The 24,114-nt window shown below is 28.0% G+C and overlaps 2 protein-coding genes across 3 annotated transcripts in view; one reads left to right on the forward strand and one right to left on the reverse strand.

The window, feature by feature from the left end:
- Positions 1 to 1,795: 1,795 nt before the first annotated feature.
- LOC107438765 (store-operated calcium entry regulator STIMATE) lies at positions 1,796 to 16,006 on the reverse strand. Its single transcript, XM_016051125.4, has 7 exons — positions 15,624 to 16,006; positions 12,748 to 12,796; positions 12,555 to 12,650; positions 11,942 to 12,063; positions 9,612 to 9,724; positions 3,458 to 3,541; positions 1,796 to 2,476 (listed from the first exon to the last, which is right to left on the reverse strand). Exons 1-7 carry the CDS (start codon positions 15,721 to 15,723, stop codon positions 2,267 to 2,269), a joined length of 774 nt encoding a protein of 257 aa, XP_015906611.1. The 5' UTR covers positions 15,724 to 16,006; the 3' UTR covers positions 1,796 to 2,266.
- A 204-nt stretch (positions 16,007 to 16,210) lies between these two features.
- LOC107438761 (scm-like with four MBT domains protein 2) overlaps positions 16,211 to 24,114 on the forward strand; it is a 36,627-nt gene continuing 28,723 nt past the window's right edge. Inside the window, exons 1-2 of one of the 2 annotated variants that reach the window (XM_087157738.1) lie at positions 16,211 to 16,333; positions 18,725 to 18,785. In XM_087157738.1, coding sequence (XP_087013864.1) covers positions 18,737 to 18,785 — 49 coding nt within the window. In that variant the 5' untranslated portion in view covers positions 16,211 to 16,333; positions 18,725 to 18,736. Of the gene's footprint in view, positions 16,431 to 18,724; positions 18,786 to 24,114 lie in introns of both variants that reach the window. The other variant, XM_087157737.1, reaches the window with a different exon arrangement.

Consider the following 24,114-nt stretch of genomic DNA (forward strand, 5'->3'; position numbering starts at 1 on the left):
AATTTACATTTTAATGCATTTAAACCCAAACCCCCTGAAATGATTGAAAGAAAACATTACCATAAGTTAATCATTAGTCCAGGATACAGTATCACAAGGATTTAATTTTTTCTATCTTTTCAGAATACAGTATCATAAGGATTTAATTTTCTCTATCTTTTTCACAGATAATTTAAATTAGAAGTTAACACAAAACAATTACTTTCAATCAAACAAAAGTGCAGTGGTCAATCTAGATGGCAAGAACACAAACTTTTAAAATCATTTTAATGAATGGCAGATCAACAAGGATAAAGGGAGGCTAGTGTGGATAATTTTGATAAAGTAGTCATTTATGTTTACTTAGTATTTATTTAAACTAGAATTTTTTTATTATTATTAAAACGTGAATTTTTTTCTCAATTTTGAATGATACAAAGGCTATTTTGTAAATATACTCTTTTAAAAATATTTTTTTCAAAAGACGTTTTTGCTTACACAAGCCCATTTACATGAGGTAAGTGCAGATCCCAGGAACAGAATTTTATCTAATACAAATGCTTTGCAGGAATTGTCAAAAATAAACATCTCTCAATGGCATAAGTGTTACCATTTTTTTCAAAAAAAGTTTCTCCATTTTACAAATTAAAATTGCAAAGAAAGTATCTTTGTGAGTTAAATGTAAAACTGTTTATAAACTCTTATATAAATAATAAAAAAATTTATTGACCACACATAAAATTTTAATTGAGACAATATAAACTATTTTGTAGGGACTTGGGTATAAGATGTTTTACTTTAAATTTAAGGTGTTTTGCAACAAACACCACAGTTTTTAGCACTTTTTGAGATTAGGTGTGTGGACAGGTCATTAAATTTACAATTTAGTTAGCTGTTAAGGCCATATAAGTATCTATTAATTTACAATAAGAACTGCATTACATTCAAATTAAAGTTATGTTTCAAAGACAAATTACTTCATTAGAAATCTAAATTTAATATTAAATAAATAAAAATATATAAATTAATTAAGAGGAACTTGGTTTTAATAAAATTGCTTAGCTAATAAATATTAAATTTCAATTGAGAGACAAGTCAATTTAATCATGTGAACAAGCATGAAACTATTCTTAAAAAGACACTTCACAAATATTATTATGAAATAAAAAAACCTAGGTAATCATTTTATTTAGAATAAAAAAAATAACTTAAAATGCAAAACTTAAATCAGCAATTTTTCTACAACTTTTAAGAATGCAAAGCACAATTAAATTTAATAAACTAATTAAATTTAAACCTTTACAAAATCAATCTAACTTAGTAAACAAATACACAAACATTTAATGTGTCAATAAATAAACTAAATTATTACAAAAAGCTTATTATTAATTAATTAAAAAATGCAAATTATAAGTGATTATTTAAATAAGCAATTAATATAATAAGCAAATTAACACCTAACCATTCAACTAATAAAAACCTTATTTTATTTTGTACTTGAAAATCAAGAGTGTTTTCATGCAACAACACACAAATGTAGAACTTTTGTTAATTAATAACATAATATTTACAGCTGTATGTAATGTAAAATTTTTGCTCATAAGTCTGATGTGTCGACACTAGCTTCCTTTACCATATTTCTTTTACTCTTTGAAAATGTTTCATTTCAAATCTCAGAGAAATCTTATTAAAATTAGAAAATTTTGGTCACTTTTAGATTTAGAATGCACCACTAGAGAGATAGCTGACCGATCTTTATGTTAAATGCTATGATATATTTTAATACCAATTTTAAAAGAAAAAATATTAAAAAAAATTTTTCAGCTACTCTTCAAGTTATGAATTTTGAAACTGAAGAAGAAATTCTATTCAAATTGAAGAATTCGAGTAATTTTAAGATAGAGTTGATTTAGAAAGCACCAAAGGAGTAGTAAATAAAATTTTTAATCAATTATAATAATTTTTAGCTCCCTCGTAATTATTTCCAAACTTTTGTTTCATTTTAAGCATCCATTGCTAGACTAATAATCTAATATCAAATATTTCGTTTTTAATTCCAATTATGTTTACAAAATGAAAAATTTAAATAAAAAAGAAACATTAAAATGACTTATATTGTCTAAAGCTGCCTCTTGAAATTTTAAATTAAAATCACCCTATATTCAACATAGTGAAACTATTTTTGTTAATTATAAAGTACACAAAGCTTTTATTCATTTCTTCAAAACTCCCTCTTTGGTTTCATTAACAGGAGATATGCTTTGGTCAGAAAAAAGTTTGGTCACTTTTATGAAACTGGAACCACCATAGGATGCCTTTGTTGACATGTGACATCAACTAAAGCATCATCTTCCCCGGAGAGTAAGATCTCAGATTCTGAGCAAGAATCTTGCTCATCCCTCTCGTAATGTATTTTCACTTTACCATTCACTACACTCTGCTTCCAGCGGCCATGTTTTTGCATCAGGAAATTATCCACAACCCAAAACATAAAGACCTAAATGAAAAGAAAAGTTATTGAAATTCATACAATTCAAATAAGTTTTCAATTGTCTAAGACCAAGTACTCTTTTTTAATGATAATTTAAAGGTAAAATACTGTTTTAAGTAGCTAATTCTTGGTTCTGTTCTTTATAAGGAAAATCCTTGGCTTATTTTTACTGCACAGTCAAATCTATTGGGAGCAACCACTCTCCGTTCCACAGTAAAATGGTTGTTGATGGAGGTTGGTCGTTCTTAGGGGTTACCTCCATTGACTGCAAAATTGTTATTGAAGGTACGTGACTCTTTGCAAACGATTTTAATTTTAATCAGTGTCATTTTCTTGGTGCGGAAATAGCACTTCTGTTGGTAGCATGAAAAAAAAAAGTATCGATGAATAAAATTTAGCGTCTATAAAAATGATCCCAGCTGATATAATTATGCGTAAAAACAAATTTATTAATTATGAATGATAAAGCTATTTTAAATAAATTACCAATTATGTTTTTTGTTCAAGTTTACATTTAATTTTATATCACAAAAACTAGTTTGCTTCAAAAAATGAGAAGAGGTTTGTTTGAGATGCTTGTTTTTTCTAATTTAACTTTCAACTCCAGAAGTAAATCATTGATAACATCGTCTTTAATGCACTCTGGCTGCAACATGAGGTTGTATTGTCAAAAAGAGCTTTCTATATAAGAGCCTCACACAAAAATTTTGAATACATTTTAATCTATCTAGTTGTTTTGTTAAATTCTTTGTTTTGATATTTTTTCGTGTTTCTCCAAATAACCTTTTCTGATTTAACTTCATCTGCACAAACTTTTAAATATAGGCTATATAAAATATCTATCAATATATAGATACAGAGTTAACTATATCTACATACATTATCTTTATAGTGTGTAGTAATTTACATATGCTTGACAAATATTGAAAACAAAAATTTTTAAATAGAAGTTTTTTTTTTTTTACAAATATTAAAAAACCTACTTACATTGATAATGAAGGGTACTATAAGAACAACAATGGCAACTTCAATTTTTGGATCTGTGATCGGCGACATAATGATTTTACGAACCTAAAAAAAAATAAGTTATCATTCATTTTCTTTGCAAGTTAAATTAAATAATAATCTCATTAGCTAGATAATTACACCCAGCAATGAGCATGAACAAGAATTATACAGCAATGAGACTAGTAAAAATTTTATAAAGTCATGTTTGTGAAAATTGCAACACCATGAAGGAATCGTCATAATTAAATGAAATTTAATACACAGTTGAGTGGTAGTGGTACAAATAAATGATTGAACTTTCAAATCAAACAAACAATAACAAGAGATCAAAATCAGTATTTTGAGTAGCCTCCACGCGCCGCAATAACTGCTGCTACGCGACGTGGCATGGAGTCAAGCAAATTTTGAATGTCTGTCTGAGGAAGAGCATTCCATATTGTTTGTATGTGCACCCAAAGTTCGTCTGCAGAAGCAACAGGACGAGGATCACGAGAAAGACGCCGACCAACGAAATCCCACACATGTTCAATCGGCGACATATCTCGGGAATACGCCGGCCAAGGAAGAAGTTGTACCTGTCGCGATGCAAGGAAGGATTTGACAGCCGAGATTCTCGCAGAATATCATATTTGTCATGTCAACAACTCAACAATAAAAGAGAAACGAAGTTTCTGAATAAATGAGTTTATTTAAAAACATTAGTAATAAAGAATATCACAAACAGAGTGACGAAAAGAAAGAATACAAAATGATCTGCTTCAACAGAAGCTTAAATACAGATAACAGGTGACGTCATGATCCACGCAAGAACGACCAACAGCAAATGAAAATAAACTGGCCGATCCCCGCAGACCATGACGTCACCGACGCAAGTTGAATGCATGAGATCGACGATGGAAAATCGAACCTCATACCTTTTAACTTCTATTATTTGTCTAACATGCGGCCCCCTCTCATGCCTTCAACTTTTACAAAAAAAACACACATATACAGTTTATCAAAATCCTCAATAAACTAAAGAAATATTTAATTTCCTTAAACTAATATTTAAGCTGTTTCAGTCCTGAAACCACCCAAAAGATTAAACTTTCACAAATACTTTTGAACAGAAATTTTCCACCTCTAACTTGGTTAAAGGTTTTGTAAAAATGTCCGCTAAGTTAAATTTACTCCTAACGTGCTTTACAGCAAAAAATTTATCATAAATTAAATTTCTTAAAAAATGATACCTTACGCCAAAGTGTTTCGTTCGACTATTTTCAATAGGTGAATGAGAAAAATCAATTGCAGATTGATTGTCACTAAATATAATACAATCACTTAAATTTATGTCCTCTAAATTTAATTCTCCACACTCATCTATTATTCGCTTGATCCACATTACCTCTTTGGCAGCGTCAGTTAAAGTCACACATTCTGATTCCATTGTAGATAGACTCACACATTTTTGTTTGAAAGTTTTCCAGAATATCGGAGTTTTATCTAAAAACAATATTATACCACCTACTGATATTCTGTCATCCCTGTTAGCAGCGAAATCTGAGTCACAGTAACAATTAACATTTAATTCTTCAATATTTGACAATTTTAAGAAATAATCTTGAGTATTTTGAACATAACCTAGTAACCTTAATAAAGTATTCCAGTGTTTTAAACCTGGGTTTTCTTGAAATTGTGATAATATATTTACCGCATAGGATATATCCGGTCTTGTGCGATTAGCTATATAAGCCAAACAACCCAAAATGCTCCGAAACGGCAATTTCGCCATTTCATCCACTTCGTTTTTAGAAGATGGACAGTCAGCTTTTGATAATAAGTTACCCTTAGTAATCGGCAACGATGACAAAGGAAATTTAAAGCTAGAAAACATTTTACAAACTTTTTGGATGTAACTCTTTTGATGTATTAACATCTCACCATCTTTTTGAACAAATTCAACACCTAACAACTTACGAGTATTACCCAAAATTTTTAAATCAAAATTATCACCTAAAAGTTTAATAACACTATCTACTTCATTTTTTGTTTTAGCAAAAATAATTATGTCATCTACATAAATTATAAGAATTACATTTTTATATACATATCAGTGTTTTCACTACAGCGCGAGAACGCGAGAATCTCGCATATATTTTATATATTCTCGCATTAAAAAATGATTACCGCGAGAAATTCGCGCATTCTATAAAAAAATTTCAAAATTCGCGATTTTCTTGCATTTTGAAAAAAATTTCTCTCTTGAGCCATTTAGAATAAAATCCGTTTCACTTTTCTTCCTGGATTTTTTATTATTTTCAACATCTGCCCCATTATCCAGCTTCCCTATTTACCAGTATTGTTCAGAACCTTTAAGAACAACAGAACACCGTCCTTCGGAACCACGGAACCTCTTTCAGAACGCATTTCTCTGCAACCACATGTTTACCGTTGGTAAGGTTTCTTCATGTAAGACGTTAAAAGTTTTTGCTCGTTAATGTAAGATGGACAAATACCTTGTAAAGCCAATATCTTCTACTCCGAAACGGACAAATGAAAATGAAACAAATGTGGGTAGAAGCGATCAAAACGAAGCAAATACACATTTGAGCAACCTAATGAGAATAGCTGATGAAAAAGTAGATGTAGAACATTTTCCATACGATGATGCAGCAAAAATATTCAATGCTTTAAAAATTAGAAGATGTTAAAAATGCATCATAATTAAAGAAATAAATTTTTTTTCAAGTCTCTTTGCGTTTTTTTTTTAATAATTTTTGAAATCTCACTTAACTTTTTGAAATCTCACCCTGTTTTTGAGAAAGGGTGAGAAATTCTCACCCATTTTTTTTCTGAGATGAAAACACTGCATATGTACAATTACACCACTTCAATCTTACAAACTTTAAATTTTCAAGAGTATTATCCAGTTCAAAAAACCACTCTCGACCACTTTGCTTGAGTCCATAAATAGCTTTCTTTAAATGACAGACGTGGTCTTGCTTATTTAAATGAACAAAGCCTTGAGGTTGATACATAAAAACATCCTCATTCAAATTTGCGTAAAGGTAAGCACACTTTATATCTAATTGGGAATGATACCATCCTAGCGTACAAACTAATATTGTGAAAAACATTCTTACAAGAACAAAATTAACCACAGGACTAAATACTTCATCATAACTTTCACCTCTTATTTGTTTAAATCCCTGTGCAACTAAACGTGCTTTGTATCTTACAATTTCCCCCTTCTCATTTACTTTAGTTGTATAAACCCAACGGCTTCCCAAAATTCTTTTATTTTTAGGAGTTGGTACCAAATCCCAAACTTTTCTTTCTTTCATAGTATTAATCTCGTCAGACATGGCTAATTCCCAATTTTTAACTTGAGGAGATTTTAAACAGTCTTTATAATTTTTAGGAATTTTTATTTCAATATGATTTGCTTCATGTTTTATATTATGATTAACCTGAAAATTTGAAACTTTACCCGAAAAAGCATTTTTCCCACTGAAATTAAATAAATCCTTATCATACTTAATATTATTGCTGTTGCAATAATTTTCTACATCATTATAGGATCTTAATCTCATATTTACTCCTTCAATGTTATAATAAATATCAGTTCGACTATTATCTGGACGGGGTACAGCTTTTCTAATCCATGAAATGTTTTTACACGGAATTAAATCGGGTTTTAAGCTTGAATTACCTATGTCTTCATCTGAAGAACTTCCGCCCAAATCGGGACGTTCCGGTATAAAACTAGCAAAATTGCGTTTAATGAATTTGGTGCCCAGTACAGCTTCCACACCAATTACACTTTCGTCAAAACGAACATTTATTGTTTCTACAAGTTTCCTTTCGTTTTTAATCCAAATTCTATAACCCTTCGTACGCATTGCATATCCTAACATAATTCCTTCTTTAGCTCTCATTTGAAGTTTATTACGCAACTGTTTTGGTTGACCCACAAATGCTAAACAACCAAATGTTTTCAAATGAGTGACTGATGGTTTTCTTCCACTATACAATTCAAAGGGAGTTTTAATTTGGTTTTTATGACAAATTCTATTAAAAGTGTAAGTAAAGCATAGTAAAGCTTCAGCCCAAAACGCATCTCCTAATTTACTAGATTTTAACATTGCTTTTACATTATCTAAGGCGGTTAAATTATAGCGTTCACTAACACCGTTTTGCTGTGGCGTATAAGCGTTAGTACGCTCAGCTCTTATACCTTCATTTTCAAGAAAATCACTAAATTCTTTATGGCAAAATTCCATACCATTATCAGTTCTAACATTTATAATTTTACAGTTTAAAAATCTTTCTGTTCGCTTTTGAAATCTTATGAAACAATCAAAAACATCAGATTTCCTTTTAATGGGAAAAGTAGTAACTTTTCTCGAAAAATCGTCAGTGATAGAAAGAAAGTACCGACTTCCACCATGTGAAATGACTGGCATTGGACCACATACGTCCATATGTAAAAGTTCCAAAGGTTTCTTAGACCTTATACTTAAAATTGGTTTAAACGAAATTCTTTTAGATTTAGCTAATTTACATTCTATACAATTATTGTCTAAAAAATTGAGATTAGATAATCCTTTCACACTAGAATTTTTACTTGTTTGAATTATATAATCACAATTTATGTGGCAGTACCTTAAATGCCAGACGTCTAAATCATTTGTCTGAACAGATACGTTAAACAATTGCTCATTCGCGTCACTAACACTTCTGTCAATAACTAAATCTTTATCAGGCTTAGTATAGGCATTTGGTTTAAAATAATACAAGTCATTAAATCTTTTACAATAGAAAATCTTCTCATTTACCCGATTATACACAGAAATAAAATTTTTAACACCCACAAAATAACCTCCAGCTTTCTCTATTACAGAACCAGAAATAAGATTTCTTCTAAGTTTAGGAGAATACATGACATTTTGTAAAGTTACTCTGTGCATTTTATCATTTAACTTATTAAAAAATTGCACCTTTTTAATACCTAAAATTGGGCTCTCAATGTCACCTATGGCTAAAGACATAGAAGCATTTTCTACAGTTTCATATTCAAAGAATAAATCCAAATTATTACAAAAATGTGTTGAAGCGGCAGTGTCAAAAAGCCAACTTTCTTTCTCAATTTCATGACTCACATGAACAGTCCTAGCAATATGAGGGTGGGCAATGTCCTGTTGAAATACAGCACCTGGCATGGCTTGAAGGAAAGGAACAGCTTGGGGCTGTAGAACTTCACTGATGTACCGGCTGCTGTTCAGATTACCCACAATTCGTAGCAATTGAGATCGTCCATGATATGCTATGGCACCCCAGACCATAACTCCGGTTGTTCGTCCACTGTGGCGTTCGATAACGCACTCCGGAAGGTGGCGTTCACCGGCATAGCGAAATTAAAGCGAGATTTGTCAGAAAACACGACATGCTGCCAATCAGCACACCAGTCCTTATGATAGTTGGCCGAGTGCAGCCGTAGGCGGCGATGGTTTAGCGTGAGGGGGATCCTGTATAAAGGAGTCCTTGCGTGCAGTCCACGAATGTCTACGAATTGATGAAGCACACAATGAAGCACCTGTAGCTATTGACCACTGTGCTGCCAGTTGTCTATCATCGCGAGCTGATGTGACATTTCGGGGTTCACTCCCGGATTTCCGAGTTGTCTGACACTCGTCCGTTCACTGCTTCTAAACACGCATCACTATGCTGCTGTTACGCTGCACACGAACAGCTACTGCACGATAAGACAATTCAGCTTCACGAAGGTCGATGGTTTTCTCCCGCTCAAACTCCGTAAGTTGTTGAAATCTCGCTCTTTTTCGTCGAAGAGGCATAAGTAACGACTAAGCTAACGTTTATCACAAGCAGATAACCACCGATAACCATAGAGGCCTCGCTACGGTCGTCTATTTATTCGGATCCATCAGCCGTTCAGAGGGTGCTGCTCGGCATACGCATGTGCAACGGATCTGAAATTCTAATAATTTGCATATCATGTTCTGATTTGCATTTCCTGAAAATTTCAGCTCACTCGCATAAGTCCTTCATGGTGTTGCAATTTTTACAAACATGAGTTTATATTTATCATAAAAATACAAATCTTCAATTATTTTAAGTAAATTAAAGTCCCTACCTGATCCCAAAACTTTAGTTGGATTAAAAGAGTTATTAAGATCTTTTCAATTAGCATTAGAGCTATGTAAACAGCACATTGTGACAGCCAAGCATTGATGTATGGAGGTTTACCTATAATCAAAACAAATGTAATCAATTTATTGTTTTTTTTAAACTTAGTTTAGAAGACAATCTGGATTATTTTGTGCACAAAAAGCTGCTTCTTCAAAAATTCGTTTAAGGATGAAATTTGAAAACTATTTGAATACATGTTGTTGCTGTATGCGTGTCTGCAAGTCCCAACGGCCTTGACAACTTTGACATAAACCGCTTTTAACTGTCTTAGAATGAAATGTGCAATTAAAAACTTTCAAAAGCTCATAATTAAAATAATTACTTATAAATAGTTCAGCATTGTAAATACTATATATAATAAAATCAAAAAGAAATAATCACTGCTGGTCTATCATTAGAATATTAAATTACATTAGTTTAAAAAGATTAAAGTACGTATGTGTTTAAGCTCTCTTTAGTTAATAAATGAAAACATGAGTTATATTAAATACGAAAAGATGACATATAAAATAAAGGAAGAAGAATTACAGCAATACAGGGGTCTGTCCAGGCCAAATTTACTACCGTTTAGTGGTACCTTCATAAATTCAACTTTAGGAAAAATGGTATTTTTACAAAATACTTTTTCTTAAAATATTATTTTTGTATCCCGTAAGAAACAATAAATCCATATTTTTGTGTTGATTTTTTAATATAATTTTTAATTTTCACAAATTATGTCTAAATTATCACAAAATAGGTACCTCTCAGAAAAATTTAGACCCCTGGGAAAGATATTCCTCTTTCAACTAATTCATTTGTTCTTAATTATTAATTAGTACTGTATGAATAGTTGTTATAAGCAATTACTAATGAATTATTCTTTAAACAATTAATGAAACACAGAATTAACTTTTAAACAACAATTAATCAAATCACCTATTACTGAACAATAAAAATTTCTCATAATAATTTAAAGAAACAAATAAAAAATAAACGATTCGATATATTTAATGTTAATTTAAAATATTTATTTTAATACAACAATTCTTAATAAAATAAGTAATTTTTATAAAGTCTATGTTGTTAATCAGAGTTAAAGAGTGTTACTAATACACTTATTTTTTATCAATATATTCTTCAAAATACTTAAATATGAACATACATATCTATTTATTATACAGTGAAACCTCTATTCCACTGTAAAATAGTCGTTAATGGAGGTTGGTTGTTCTCAGTGGTTACATTCACTGAAATCAAAATGTTATGAAGGTACACAATTTTTCACTAGCGATTTTAATTTTACCCAGTGTCATTTTCTTGGTGTGGAAATACCACTTGTGTTGGCATAATGAAAACCAGATTGATGAATAAAATTTAGTGTCAATAAAAATGACCCCTAATAATGACATAATTATGTGTTAAAACAAATTTACCAATTTATGAATGATAAAACTATTTTCAACAGATAAACAGTTATGTTTTTGTTCAAAGAAGTATTTAATTTTATATCATAAAAGTTAGTTTACTTAACAAATGAGAGGTTTGTTTGCTTCAGACATTTAGTTTTTTCAAAAATATTTTTTTCTTCCTAATTTAACTTTTCACCTAATTTAACTAAAACTAAATCATTGATAGCATCGTCTTTAGTGCACTCCGACTGTAATATGAGGTAGCCAAATTCTTTCAGAGATTTTTAAAAAAGGGCTCTTTAAATAAGAGCCATTCACAAATATTTAAAAAATATTTAGATCCACTTATTTGTTTTAATATTTTTTGATAGTTGTTTGTGTTTCCTTATTTGACCTTTTCCTCATTTTGTGTGGAGGTTTGCAAAGTCACAGTGAGAGGTTTTAATGGTCTCCTTTAGAGGTTTTCTTTAACACAAAGGCTATGGAAAACATTCCGTGCCTCCCAAAAATGGTCATAAATAGAGGAAGTCGTTACACAGAGGTGTTCCTCCCTGAAGGTTTCACTGTATTTGTATTTTTCTTCACATCATTTTCTGATGATGGGACTATTTTCTGTAAAAATGACTTAAAGGTAGATTTGAAAAGGCGCAAATAGGCGATAGTACTAACGACCTTTTTATGCAAACAGAAAATTAACAAATAAATATGCAGTTTATAGTAGATTTATATCAGCACAATCATGGTTAAAAACTAATCATCAACACATAATCATGAGTTAGCACATCATCAAACTAATCATGAGTTAGCACATTATCAGTAAAAGCAAAGTTATGCTAAAAAGAGAAAAAGAAAATTATACAGAAGAAGATAATGCTATAAGTACCATATTCTCCAAATACTAAGTGGTCCCATCGTTTGATTCGAGATATATGTTGAGTTAGACGAATACCAATAAAAATGATAAAGAGTCCAATGGAAGAATCAAGTAAAAAACTTACAATATACCTGTAAATAAATACAACGGTAATATAAATTTAAAATAAAAACTTTTAGTATCATTACAAAATCTTAATAAACTAAAGATTTTATACCAGACTAATCAAGAAATTTCACAATAATCTGAAAAGCCATTAAATACTGCAAACAGAATATAAGAATATAAATAGCCAATCAGGTTTTTCTTTCAGAGTCCTGTATTTTATAAAACATATTAAAAATATTTGGCCCCCCAAAAAATTTAATTACTGGCAAAAATAAGGTTGGATATTAATACAATTTAACAAATTGAATATATGATAAAAATAAATAAGATATCTTAAAAATTAAAAATCTTAATAAGCTAATTTATTAAGATTTTTCTACTTATTACCCTTAATAAATTTAAACATGATACATTGTGAGAACTATACTAAGTCATTAAAACAGGAGTACAAAATATCATGTAAATAACAGAATATCAACTAATTTTTATAAATCAGGAAAGAGAAGGAACTTACCATGTACACGGATCTCCTTGAAAAAATTCAGCTAAAAATATGTTTGCAAAATGAATTACTAAAGCACCCATTCCTTGCTTTGATGTATCATAAAACCTAAAAAAAAAGAAAGATTTAAATACTTATAAAAATACATAAAAATGTAAAACAAATAGCCTATGAAAGGAATTAGTCCACATATTAAAATTATTACCATATTAACCAAGGCCTTCTCTGCCTGCGAGGTTCACAAAATCTCTTCACTATAAAAAAGAAAGAATTCTTTTCAAAAAGAAAAACTTTGATCATAATTTTATTAATATTTGAATCGCAAAAAAACAACATTAACTCATTTTCAGAGTAAGACTACAAGTGTGAATTTATAAATAATAAATAAAAAACATATCATGGGACATTAGATAACATGATTTAACATAAATCTACTTCTAAGAATTATTATATGAATTACTTCCAAAAAAATGTTTTTTTTTTTGACTTGATAAAAAAGCAGATAAACAATAAATGTAAAACAATCTATTTCATCATAACTCTAATAAGCAGTACCTAAGTCTAAATTAGACTAACTCATGCAGTTCAATTTCAATTCATAGGTTTGTTAATCGGAGTAAAAATATATTAGTTTAAATTATCATGGACTGTTTCTAAAAGTAGGGTGGAAGAAAAATTATAATTATATATTTTTTCTAATGTTACTTTCCCCCCTTTTAATATTACTTGCGACAGCAAAATTATTCCCAGATGATAAGTGAGAAAAACTATTGTGCTACAATTTTTCATTAGTCAGATAATATATATTTGAACCTATTACTATTAGTCAAATGTGACAAAACATTATAAAGACAAAGTCACTCTGATGTTACGTTAATTGATAAGTAAAGAAATGAATTGTACCTACTCTGAATGACATTTCAATGTTAACACATTTAAACAAGTTAATATAAATAAAATTATCATTGTATTCTGCTTATTAATTAACATTGCATTCTGCTTGTAACATGCATTTTGCTTATTTAAGGAAAAAAGTACCTAATGAATTCTATCTCTATTTTTTTAAAACTTTGAGAGGGTTCACATTCAATTTCAGAAAGAAAAAAAAATTCCAGAGTTTTCCAGATATATCAGGTAAATTTCAATGAAAATCCAAACCATATTTTATCTATACCATGCAATTTTTCATCAGAAAACTTTGATTTTTTATTTGTTATGTCAAATATTAGATTTTGTGAACAAAAACATATAATAGAATGAGATTGGAAACATGGAAAAGTTTCACAAAAAAGTGGAATTTCATAAAACAATTGCAACAGAGGTTGGAATTATTTAACTCGAATCTTGATAACTGATTAATGACAATTTTAAGACTGGTTATTTTCCAGGTATTATACATAAATTTTCCGGGTTTTTAAAATTTCAACTTTCCTAGACTATTCCCTCTTTTTTAAAGTTAAAATAAAATTCACTAACAATTCCAGGTTTTCTCTGTTCTTCCAGACCCTGTTTGAATGCTATTTTTACAGCAAAATAATATATTCCTAATTTTGGAAATGCTGAGACCTGTTGTATTTTGTTTGTAAGAGCAAATGAATAGCAAAAATTTTAGAAAAGTCAAATGAAGAAATAAACAATAATTTCTGAGATAAATATAGTTAAGATTTGATATAAAGAATACTTATGAGTTATTTAATTTTTCAACAGTTTCTGTTTTATAATGTTTTAGCAATTTAGAAATGTACAACTGCTTTACGATAATAGGCCACAAATACTACTTTGCAAACCAATAATAATATATAGCTGCAATTGATTAAGCAGTATATTAAGATTTGTATTTGAAAGTGATAAGAATGATTTACACTCTTACACATTACTAAACTAAATTCAATGGCGTGACAGCCCAAAGAGAGTCAAGGTCTACAGTATCAATCTCAGTTTTCTTCACTTTGGACACTTGGGTGCAGGCAGGAGCAGATGTTTCGGTTGAGTGGTCAGCTGAAGGCGGATCCCCCAGTGTTTAGTTCTCAAGCATGCTTGGTACTCATTTTACCGACCCACTAAAGGGATGAAAGACTGAGTCAGTCATGCTCGGTCCGAGTATCGAACCCAGGACCTGTGACACGAGAGAGCAAAGCAGTACCACTCAGCTACTAGGCGTCACACTCTTACTCATACATACCCAAATTTATCTCTTAGAAACAGATATGAGTAATAAAAATTTAGCAAACAAATCTGATTACGAAATAAGTTATTTCAGCAGATTTATTAGCATACAAAAAAAGAAAAAAATATTCTCTTATTCAAAAGAACTTGGTTTCCAAAAAGTGCAAGATAAAATTGTAACAATATGATACTCAGAGAAAAGCTGAATAAGTTCAATAACGTACTGTTACAAAATTTAACTGAAATTTTGTGCTTTTTTATTTTTTTCTCAGGGGGTAACTTTATGGGCATTGAGATTAATTGAGATTCATCCTCGGCTTCATTCCTGTACTATACACAGTTTGATTTTTGACAATCTCATCAGTATATTGGTTGGGCATATTTCCATATCTTGATCTGTTATACCAAATGCAAACGTCAAGGTGCAAAATGGATTTTAAATTTGCACATTTTTAAAAAAAAACAAATAGAGGCTTTTTGGGGATATCTACGAGCTATACCCTTCAAAAAGGTTCTTTTCTGCAATTATTTTACAGTATCTGGCACATCGCCGCTCCAAAGACTGGGCAATTTTTCTTCAGCTTATCAAGATATTAAAAACTTATATATTGTTATAAACAATCATTCATATGTTTCTATATGATATATGAAAATATTCGGTCAATATAATGTAATCAACAAATAAATTTTTTACATAAATACTTCAGTTATGTATATTTTTGATTAATAGAAACTTCCTTTATGGTAATTAAAAGACATAATTTTTCCCAATATATTAATAGCAATAACAATGAAATAGCAATTCAACAGCAACTATGATACTACAAATATGCGGGAAAGCAATAATTGCGGACATGCAAATAATCTTCTTTTTGCTAAGATTAAGAAAGATAACAGCAATTCACACATACTTACATACAAGACATGTAAATGCTAAACATGCTAAAATTCCCTGGACCAGCCAGCCAAAAGAATCTGTTAAGGCACCATGGGTACAATGTAATTCAGATCCCATAATGAAAAAACACTACTTAAAATACAAACCTAAATAAAATTAATATAATAGCTATCTAAACTTGAAGTTTAAATACATATCATCGATAGAGAACTCGAGGATGGTAAAAAAGTGAACACAAAATCAAAATAAACATTATGCAGTGAAAAAAATGCTCAATTTAATTTTAAATTTAAAGTTAAATAATTTTAAGAAATATGTATTTATTTCCTGTTCATTCGTTGATACTTCTATTTAAAACCAAAACTTCAAGTCACAACATTGGAATCTTCGGAGTTGAGTTGATGCTGTTGAAATTAATGATTTGATGCTTTTAACTTTCTTGGAATAGTCGGCTTATTTTGCAACAGATAAATGATCCTTTCGAGATATATTAAGATTTGAAAATTTTAAGGAGCTCTAAAATTTTTCTGCAGTAAGAAATTTTTTTTCGGACAAAATCTCAAGAAAAATTTATTATATAATGGTTTCCAATTTGAACAAAAATAGATATCCAAAAACCTCTTGCGCAATTTTATGCCGCTTTTGTTTGTTTCTTGTTTTCTATTCTGATAAAGCAAGAAATTAGTTAAATTACTCATTTAAATTTCTTCAACTAGTTAGAAAACTTGTAATTTTATTTTTTAAATATGTTTTGATAGTTGTGTCATAAAATAATTAGGAATTATAAATTCCTGTACTAATTGCTTCAATTAATTTATTTCCTGGTATTATGTTCTTTAATTTATTATGTTACTTTTATTTTTTATTTAAGGTTTTTTAATTCTTTGCTTAGCAATTTCTTAAATCTTGTACTTACTCGAAAATTTCGGAATTTTAAATTTTTATTGTAAATGTGAATTGAATTATATACTTTTGGTCGAAAATTTTCATTGGGTTTTTTAATTACTATTTGAATACTTTGTTTCACTGATGATTTTTATTTTAACCTCAATAATGTGAAAAATTGTTTTGTATTAGGAATAGTAAGATATCTTGTAATATTGCTGTTTAAATGAAATATCTTGTACACATTAAATTTTATGTTTCACATGTGCTGAAAGTGAATAAACAATTGTAATAACAATAAGAAACTTGTATTTGGCAAACAAATTTTAAGAAATGAAAAGTTGCGATAAGATTAATTTAATTTTAAGCTTATCTATAAAGCTTCTTTTTTTTAAAATTAAATTATATATCTGTTATGAACATATTAATATAATTAAAACCAACCTTTCTTAAGATTGGGAAAATTTCTGTATCAGTATCTGTGCCAAAATAGTCACTAAGTTTTGGCAACTTCAGCTAAGTGGCCTGTGTGAAATAAATAAATAGAAAACACAGACAGAGACCAACTTGAGAAGTATGACTTGTTGCCAGTCCTGGCTGAGCCATAATATAATTTTTTTTTAATTTTTGCAAATTAAAAGCACTTAAGTGTCCTAGTAAAAGTAGTACCCACAAATAGATACTGATACAAATATATGTCCTTAAGATTGATTTGTCCATGACATTGTTTCTTAAATTTTTAAGAATTATGCCTCTTTTTTTTCAATCAAAAATTTATGCAAATCTTACATATGTTGTACATAATGCAAGTAAATTGATTTGATTTGAAAATATATTGCTCTTGGTTTTCTTGTGGTCCTCAGTTTTTCAAAAGTTAGAACAGAATAATTAATAAATATGCAATTGGGAGGGCCGAGTGTTTATCAAATATATCAACGAAATACATTAGATGTAGTAGATATCAGGATTGGTATAATTTGAAACACTTGATTTTTGTTTTGAAAAAATCATTGAATTAAATCATCTGATTTTTTTTAAAGAAATAAAGCATTGATATATATTAAAAATATCTTAACACAGTATATAATTTATTAATATATTTTTATGTTTCTGCTTTTTAAAGTCTTAATTCATTGATTTTGGAAGTATTTTCCAATGAAATAATGACGTAAGGTGCTATAAGTAAATTATTATTTGATGGTCAATAGATAAAAAAAAAAAAAGACTTAAATGTGGATAAAACTGATGCAAAATTTTTAAATTATAATTAAAATAATTTAATAAAGTATTTTTCATACAAACTCATTTATGTTTATTTATTCATACTCATTTGAATACTAGCAATTTTAATGCTTTTTAAATATGTAATTCACGTATATAAATAATTAAGAAAGACTTGTTTCACTAAGAGCAGTTTAAAAAAACTTTTTTTTCTGGTGCAAATAATTTGTTCTTCATTTGATGTCCAACTGACAAATTCCGCTTTTGTCTTCGTAAATTCATGAGGGTGTTGAGTTTGAGTTAAAACAACTATGATTTCATTGATTTAATGGCTTGTTTAGAATAATAATTTAATTTGCAATTAGAAATCTTAAGTACTATAATTATAGTATTGTTTTTAAATAATATTAAGCATTATCAGTGTATTTTATCCAAACTTAGATTGATAAATATTATAAAAATATGATTTAAATGGGAAAAAAAATTTAAATGAAAAGCATCTGATTTCTTTAATTTCTTCATTTTTTTAAAATCACAATTCGCAGAACCAAAAAGTAGTTATTATAAGGGCAAAATGACTGTTTATCTCCCATATGTTATATGCACATTAATTAATTTATCAGTAAAAAAAAGAAGAAAAAACATATTTTCATGCATGTTATAACCTGTATTATTATAAAGAAAGGAAAAGTTATAAATAATTTATAGATAATCTATTTATGCTATATATCTAACATAATTATGTCCTATATCAATGATAGCTTTTAAGTAACTTTGCATAAATCAAGTCTTTTTTTTTAATTAAGTAAATTATTTTTTTCAATAAGTTTAAATCTTGATTTTAAGTTCTTGTATAGGTTCTTATAGGTAAAGGATTGTGATCATATGTAACTACACTTCTAGATCTGGTTGTTAATTTTTTTTTTAAACTTAAATAATATACTAAGATAATGTTTTTTGGAATAATTTGAAAATTTTGGCAATTGTTGTTTATGTCTTTTCTTACTTTTAGGTCTAATTCACCATGGAGTGTGAGAATGTCAGTAATTCTATCACAGAATCTCCAACAAAAGGTGCATAATAATGTTTATTAATTAATAAACAATAGATATTTTATGTTATTATCTATTCAAGTTTTGTAATTTAAATCTATAGTTTAATATTTTAAAGAATTGTTTTATTATTATTATTATGTAGATTAATTAAACTTTAATTGATAGTCTACAGTATAATTTTCTTTTTCATTAAATGAATTTCTTAATAATTCTGCATTGAAAAATCCTTTATCCTTAATCGACGGGACTTTGACAAGTCCAGAAAATAGATTTTTCTGGATAATCTGTCTTTAAGGTAAGCAAAGATAGAAACCTGCGTAAATTAAGAATAAATTGTACTTAACATCAATATTTATATTTTGTTATTAGTGAAATAACATTTAATTGACTTGATATTTAGAATGATAAATCAAGTCACTAATGAAATATAGACAAATAAATTAAAAAATATGAGTGATATGTAGAATTAACGGTACAAATATTCATATATATATTAATTAGAAACAGTACAAATATTCATATATTCATTAAATAGAAGATTACCATTCGAAATACTTAAAAAACACAAAACAGGTTTTAATTCTCAATCATTAGACATAATTAAAATAACAATTGATACACCTTTATCTTTTAAATTATTATCTACCATCGAATTGTATCAAATTAACATTTCGTCATATGGAGGTTTGGTGATTTCTTCATCATTTCTGTTTCATCTTCTTCAAAATATATATAATATATACTTCGAAGAAGATGAAACAGAAATGATGAAGAAATCACCAAAACCACTTAAATTATACTTCAAAAATATGAGTGATATGTAGAATTAACGGTACAAATATTCATATATTCATTAAATAGAAGATTACCATTCGAAATACTGAAAAAACACAAAACAGGTTTTAATTCTCAATCATTAGACATAATTAAAATAACAATTGATACACCTTTATCTTTTAAATTATTATCTACCATCGAATTGTATCAAATTAACATTTCGTCATATGGAGGTTTGGTGATTTCTTCATCATTTCTGTTTCATCTTCTTCAAAATATATATAATATATACTTCGAAGAAGATGAAACAGAAATGATGAAGAAATCACCAAAACCACTTAAATTATACTTCAAAAATATGAGTGATATGTAGAATTAACTGTACAAATATTCATATATATATTAATTAGAAACAGTACAAATATTCATATATTCATTAAATAGAAGATTACCATTCGAAATACTGAAAAAACACAAAACAGGTTTTAATTCTCAATCATTAGGCATAATTAAAATAACAATTGATACACCTTTATCTTGTAAATTATTATCTACCATCGAATTGTATCAAATTAACATTTCGTCATATGGAGGTTTGGTGATTTCTTCATCATTTCTGTTTCATCTTCTTCAAAATATATATAATATATACTTCGAAGAAGATGAAACAGAAATGATGAAGAAATCACCAAAACCACTTAAATTATACTTCAAAAATATGAGTGATATGTAGAATTAACGGTACAAATATTCATATATATATTAATTAGAAACAGTACAAATATTCATATATTCATTAAATAGAAGATTACCATTCGAAATACTGAAAAAACACAAAACAGGTTTTAATTCTCAATCATTAGACATAATTAAAATAACAATTGATACACCTTTATCTTTTAAATTATTATCTACCATCGAATTGTATCAAATTAACATTTCGTCATATGGAGGTTTGGTGATTTCTTCATCATTTCTGTTTCATCTTCTTCAAAATTTATATAATATATACTTCGAAGAAGATGAAACAGAAATGATGAAGAAATCACCAAAACCACTTAAATTATACTTCAAAAATATGAGTGATATGTAGAATTAACGGTACAAATATATATTAATTAGAAACAGTACAGATATTCATATATTCATTAAATAGAAGATTACCATTCGAAATACTGAAAAAACACAAAACAGGTTTTAATTCTCAATCATTAGACATAATTAAAATAACAATTGATACACCTTTATCTTTTAAATTATTATCTACCATCGAATTGTATCAAATTAACATTTCATCATATGGAGGTTTGGTGATTTCTTCATCATTTCTGTTTCATCTTCTTCAAAATATATATAATATATACTTCGAAGAAGATGAAACAGAAATGATGAAGAAATCACCAAAACCACTTAAATTATACTTCAAAAATATGAGTGATATGTAGAATTAACGGTACAAATATTCATATATATATTAATTAGAAACAGTACAAATATTCATATATTCATTAAATAGAAGATTACCATTCGAAATACTGAAAAAACACAAAACAGGTTTTAATTCTCAATCATTAGGCATAATTAAAATAACAATTGATACACCTTTATCTTGTAAATTATTATCTACCATCGAATTGTATCAAATTAACATTTCGTCATATGGAGGTTTGGTGATTTCTTCATCATTTCTGTTTCATCTTCTTCAAAATATATATAATATATACTTCGAAGAAGATGAAACAGAAATGAAGAAATCACCAAAACCACTTAAATTATACTTCAAAAATATGAGTGATATGTAGAATTAACGGTACAAATATTCATATATATATTAATTAGAAACAGTACAAATATTCATATATTCATTAAATAGAAGATTACCATTCGAAATACTGAAAAAACACAAAACAGGTTTTAATTCTCAATCATTAGACATAATTAAAATAACAATTGATACACCTTTATCTTTTAAATTATTATCTACCATCGAATTGTATCAAATTAACATTTCGTCATATGGAGGTTTGGTGATTTCTTCATCATTTCTGTTTCATCTTCTTCAAAATTTATATAATATATACTTCGAAGAAGATGAAACAGAAATGATGAAGAAATCACCAAAACCACTTAAATTATACTTCAAAAATATGAGTGATATGTAGAATTAACGGTACAAATATTCATATATATATTAATTAGAAACAGTACAAATATTCATATATTCATTAAATAGAAGATTACCATTCGAAATACTGAAAAAACACAAAACAGGTTTTAATTCTCAATCATTAGACATAATTAAAATAACAATTGATACACCTTTATCTTTTAAATTATTATCTACCATCGAATTGTATCAAATTAACATTTCGTCATATGGAGGTTTGGTGATTTCTTCATCATTTCTGTTTCATCTTCTTCAAAATATATATAATATATACTTCGAAGAAGATGAAACAGAAATGATGAAGAAATCACCAAAACCACTTAAATTATACTTCAAAAATATGAGTGATATGTAGAATTAACGGTACAAATATATATTAATTAGAAACAGTACAGATATTCATATATTCATTAAATAGAAGATTACCATTCGAAATACTGAAAAAACACAAAACAGGTTTTAATTCTCAATCATTAGACATAATTAAAATAACAATTGATACACCTTTATCTTTTAAATTATTATCTACCATCGAATTGTATCAAATTAACATTTCATCATATGGAGGTTTGGTGATTTCTTCATCATTTCTGTTTCATCTTCTTCAAAATATATATAATATATACTTCGAAGAAGATGAAACAGAAATGATGAAGAAATCACCAAAACCACTTAAATTATACTTCAAAAATATGAGTGATATGTAGAATTAACGGTACAAATATTCATATATATATTAATTAGAAACAGTACAAATATTCATATATTCATTAAATAGAAGATTACCATTCGAAATACTGAAAAAACACAAAACAGGTTTTAATTCTCAATCATTAGGCATAATTAAAATAACAATTGATACACCTTTATCTTGTAAATTATTATCTACCATCGAATTGTATCAAATTAACATTTCGTCATATGGAGGTTTGGTGATTTCTTCATCATTTCTGTTTCATGTTCTTTGCTTTCCTCACAATTTATTGCTGTAATATTTTTATTTTTCCTACTGTCCGAAAAATCTGATTTGGTTGATGTTTCTGTGGTTGCAGCTTCAGAATCAATAAAAAGAAAATCATTAATCAGTTCATCATCATTAATTTTGTGGTTCTCTCTTAGTAGTACCCACATTTTTGTAAAAGTTCTTCTAAAGGAATATTATCCTCGTCCTACGCACTTTCCAAATTCTCCGTGCTGACTAAGAATCCAGCTTTAACAAAACTGTTATGAGTAGTACAATCTGTAACATCATAGTTCCATGCTTTAGAAATTTCTGTTATGTTTTCTTGTAATTCTTTGGCATGGATTCCTGTTTGACATGCAAACACAAACAAAAGAGATTTTACCGCTATCCCTAAAAGTTAAGTGGCTGCAAAAATCAATTCAAGGTCATTTCCCCCATAAAATGCGTTAGCAAGTTTGAAGTGCTCTGAAATATTTTGGGAAATAGTGAAAGTGTATCTAAAAATTTTTTTCGTTAAATAGAAAATTCACTTCGCTGTTTGGAAGTTGTTTTACGAAGATATTTCCAAACTGTCCTTGGTTCCTCAAAAAAAAATCGCAAAAAAGAGAAATTTGCAAAATGGAAGTTCATTAAATAGAAGTATATCTGTATCTATGTACTGTATGTACATATCTATGCATTCAAATTGAAAGGGAAGATCAATCATCTATCCTATTTAATAAAAATAATTTAAAAAAATCGTTTTTAACAATAGATTTATTAATAAAAACATTTATGATTTTAAGCCTGAAAACAGGTGTGTTTTTTTCAAACATTATTTATGTTAAATTTTATTAATTTTTATAGTTAATTCTTTTTGCTAAAGTTTGTTTTACTTTAACTGCTCTTGTCTCTTCAACACTTCTCTAAGTGTGTTCATTAAAACAGCATAAATGTTTAGCTATCCTCAGTAGAGTTACCTATCCTAAGCTCGCAGCAAAGAAAAATAATTTTTTTTTCCTTTTCGAAAAAAGAAAATAGATTTTAATCTAAAAAATATTAAAAAGACTTGAGACTAGAATTTATTAAAAAAATAGAAGTTTCTGGTAAACAGGTACCAGGCAATTGGACTTTGTACTTGTATATTATGTCTGATAAAAAAGAATATGGCAATTAAACAGTGATATAATTGTTGAAGGCAATTTTAAAATTATTACGCCAAAAAAGTAAACATCATTAATATAAGTATTATATATACTGTGGCGTTTTTATTTCTGTTAAGTAAAGAATAAATAGAAGTCTTGCTTTTAAACAAGTAACATTTTATTATTTAAACAATTTAAGAAATAACATAACTATTTTAAGCCAATTTAGCATTACGTAACTATTTTAGAATTAAAATATACTATTAATTCAACTTATCATTTTAATATTAATTCTTACGCGCTTTTAGAATAGAT

Source organism: Parasteatoda tepidariorum, chromosome 2, assembly GCF_982258835.1.
Source record: "Parasteatoda tepidariorum strain Cologne lab strain chromosome 2, Ptep-v5.0, whole genome shotgun sequence".
Classification (NCBI taxonomy): Eukaryota; Metazoa; Arthropoda; class Arachnida; order Araneae; family Theridiidae; genus Parasteatoda; species Parasteatoda tepidariorum.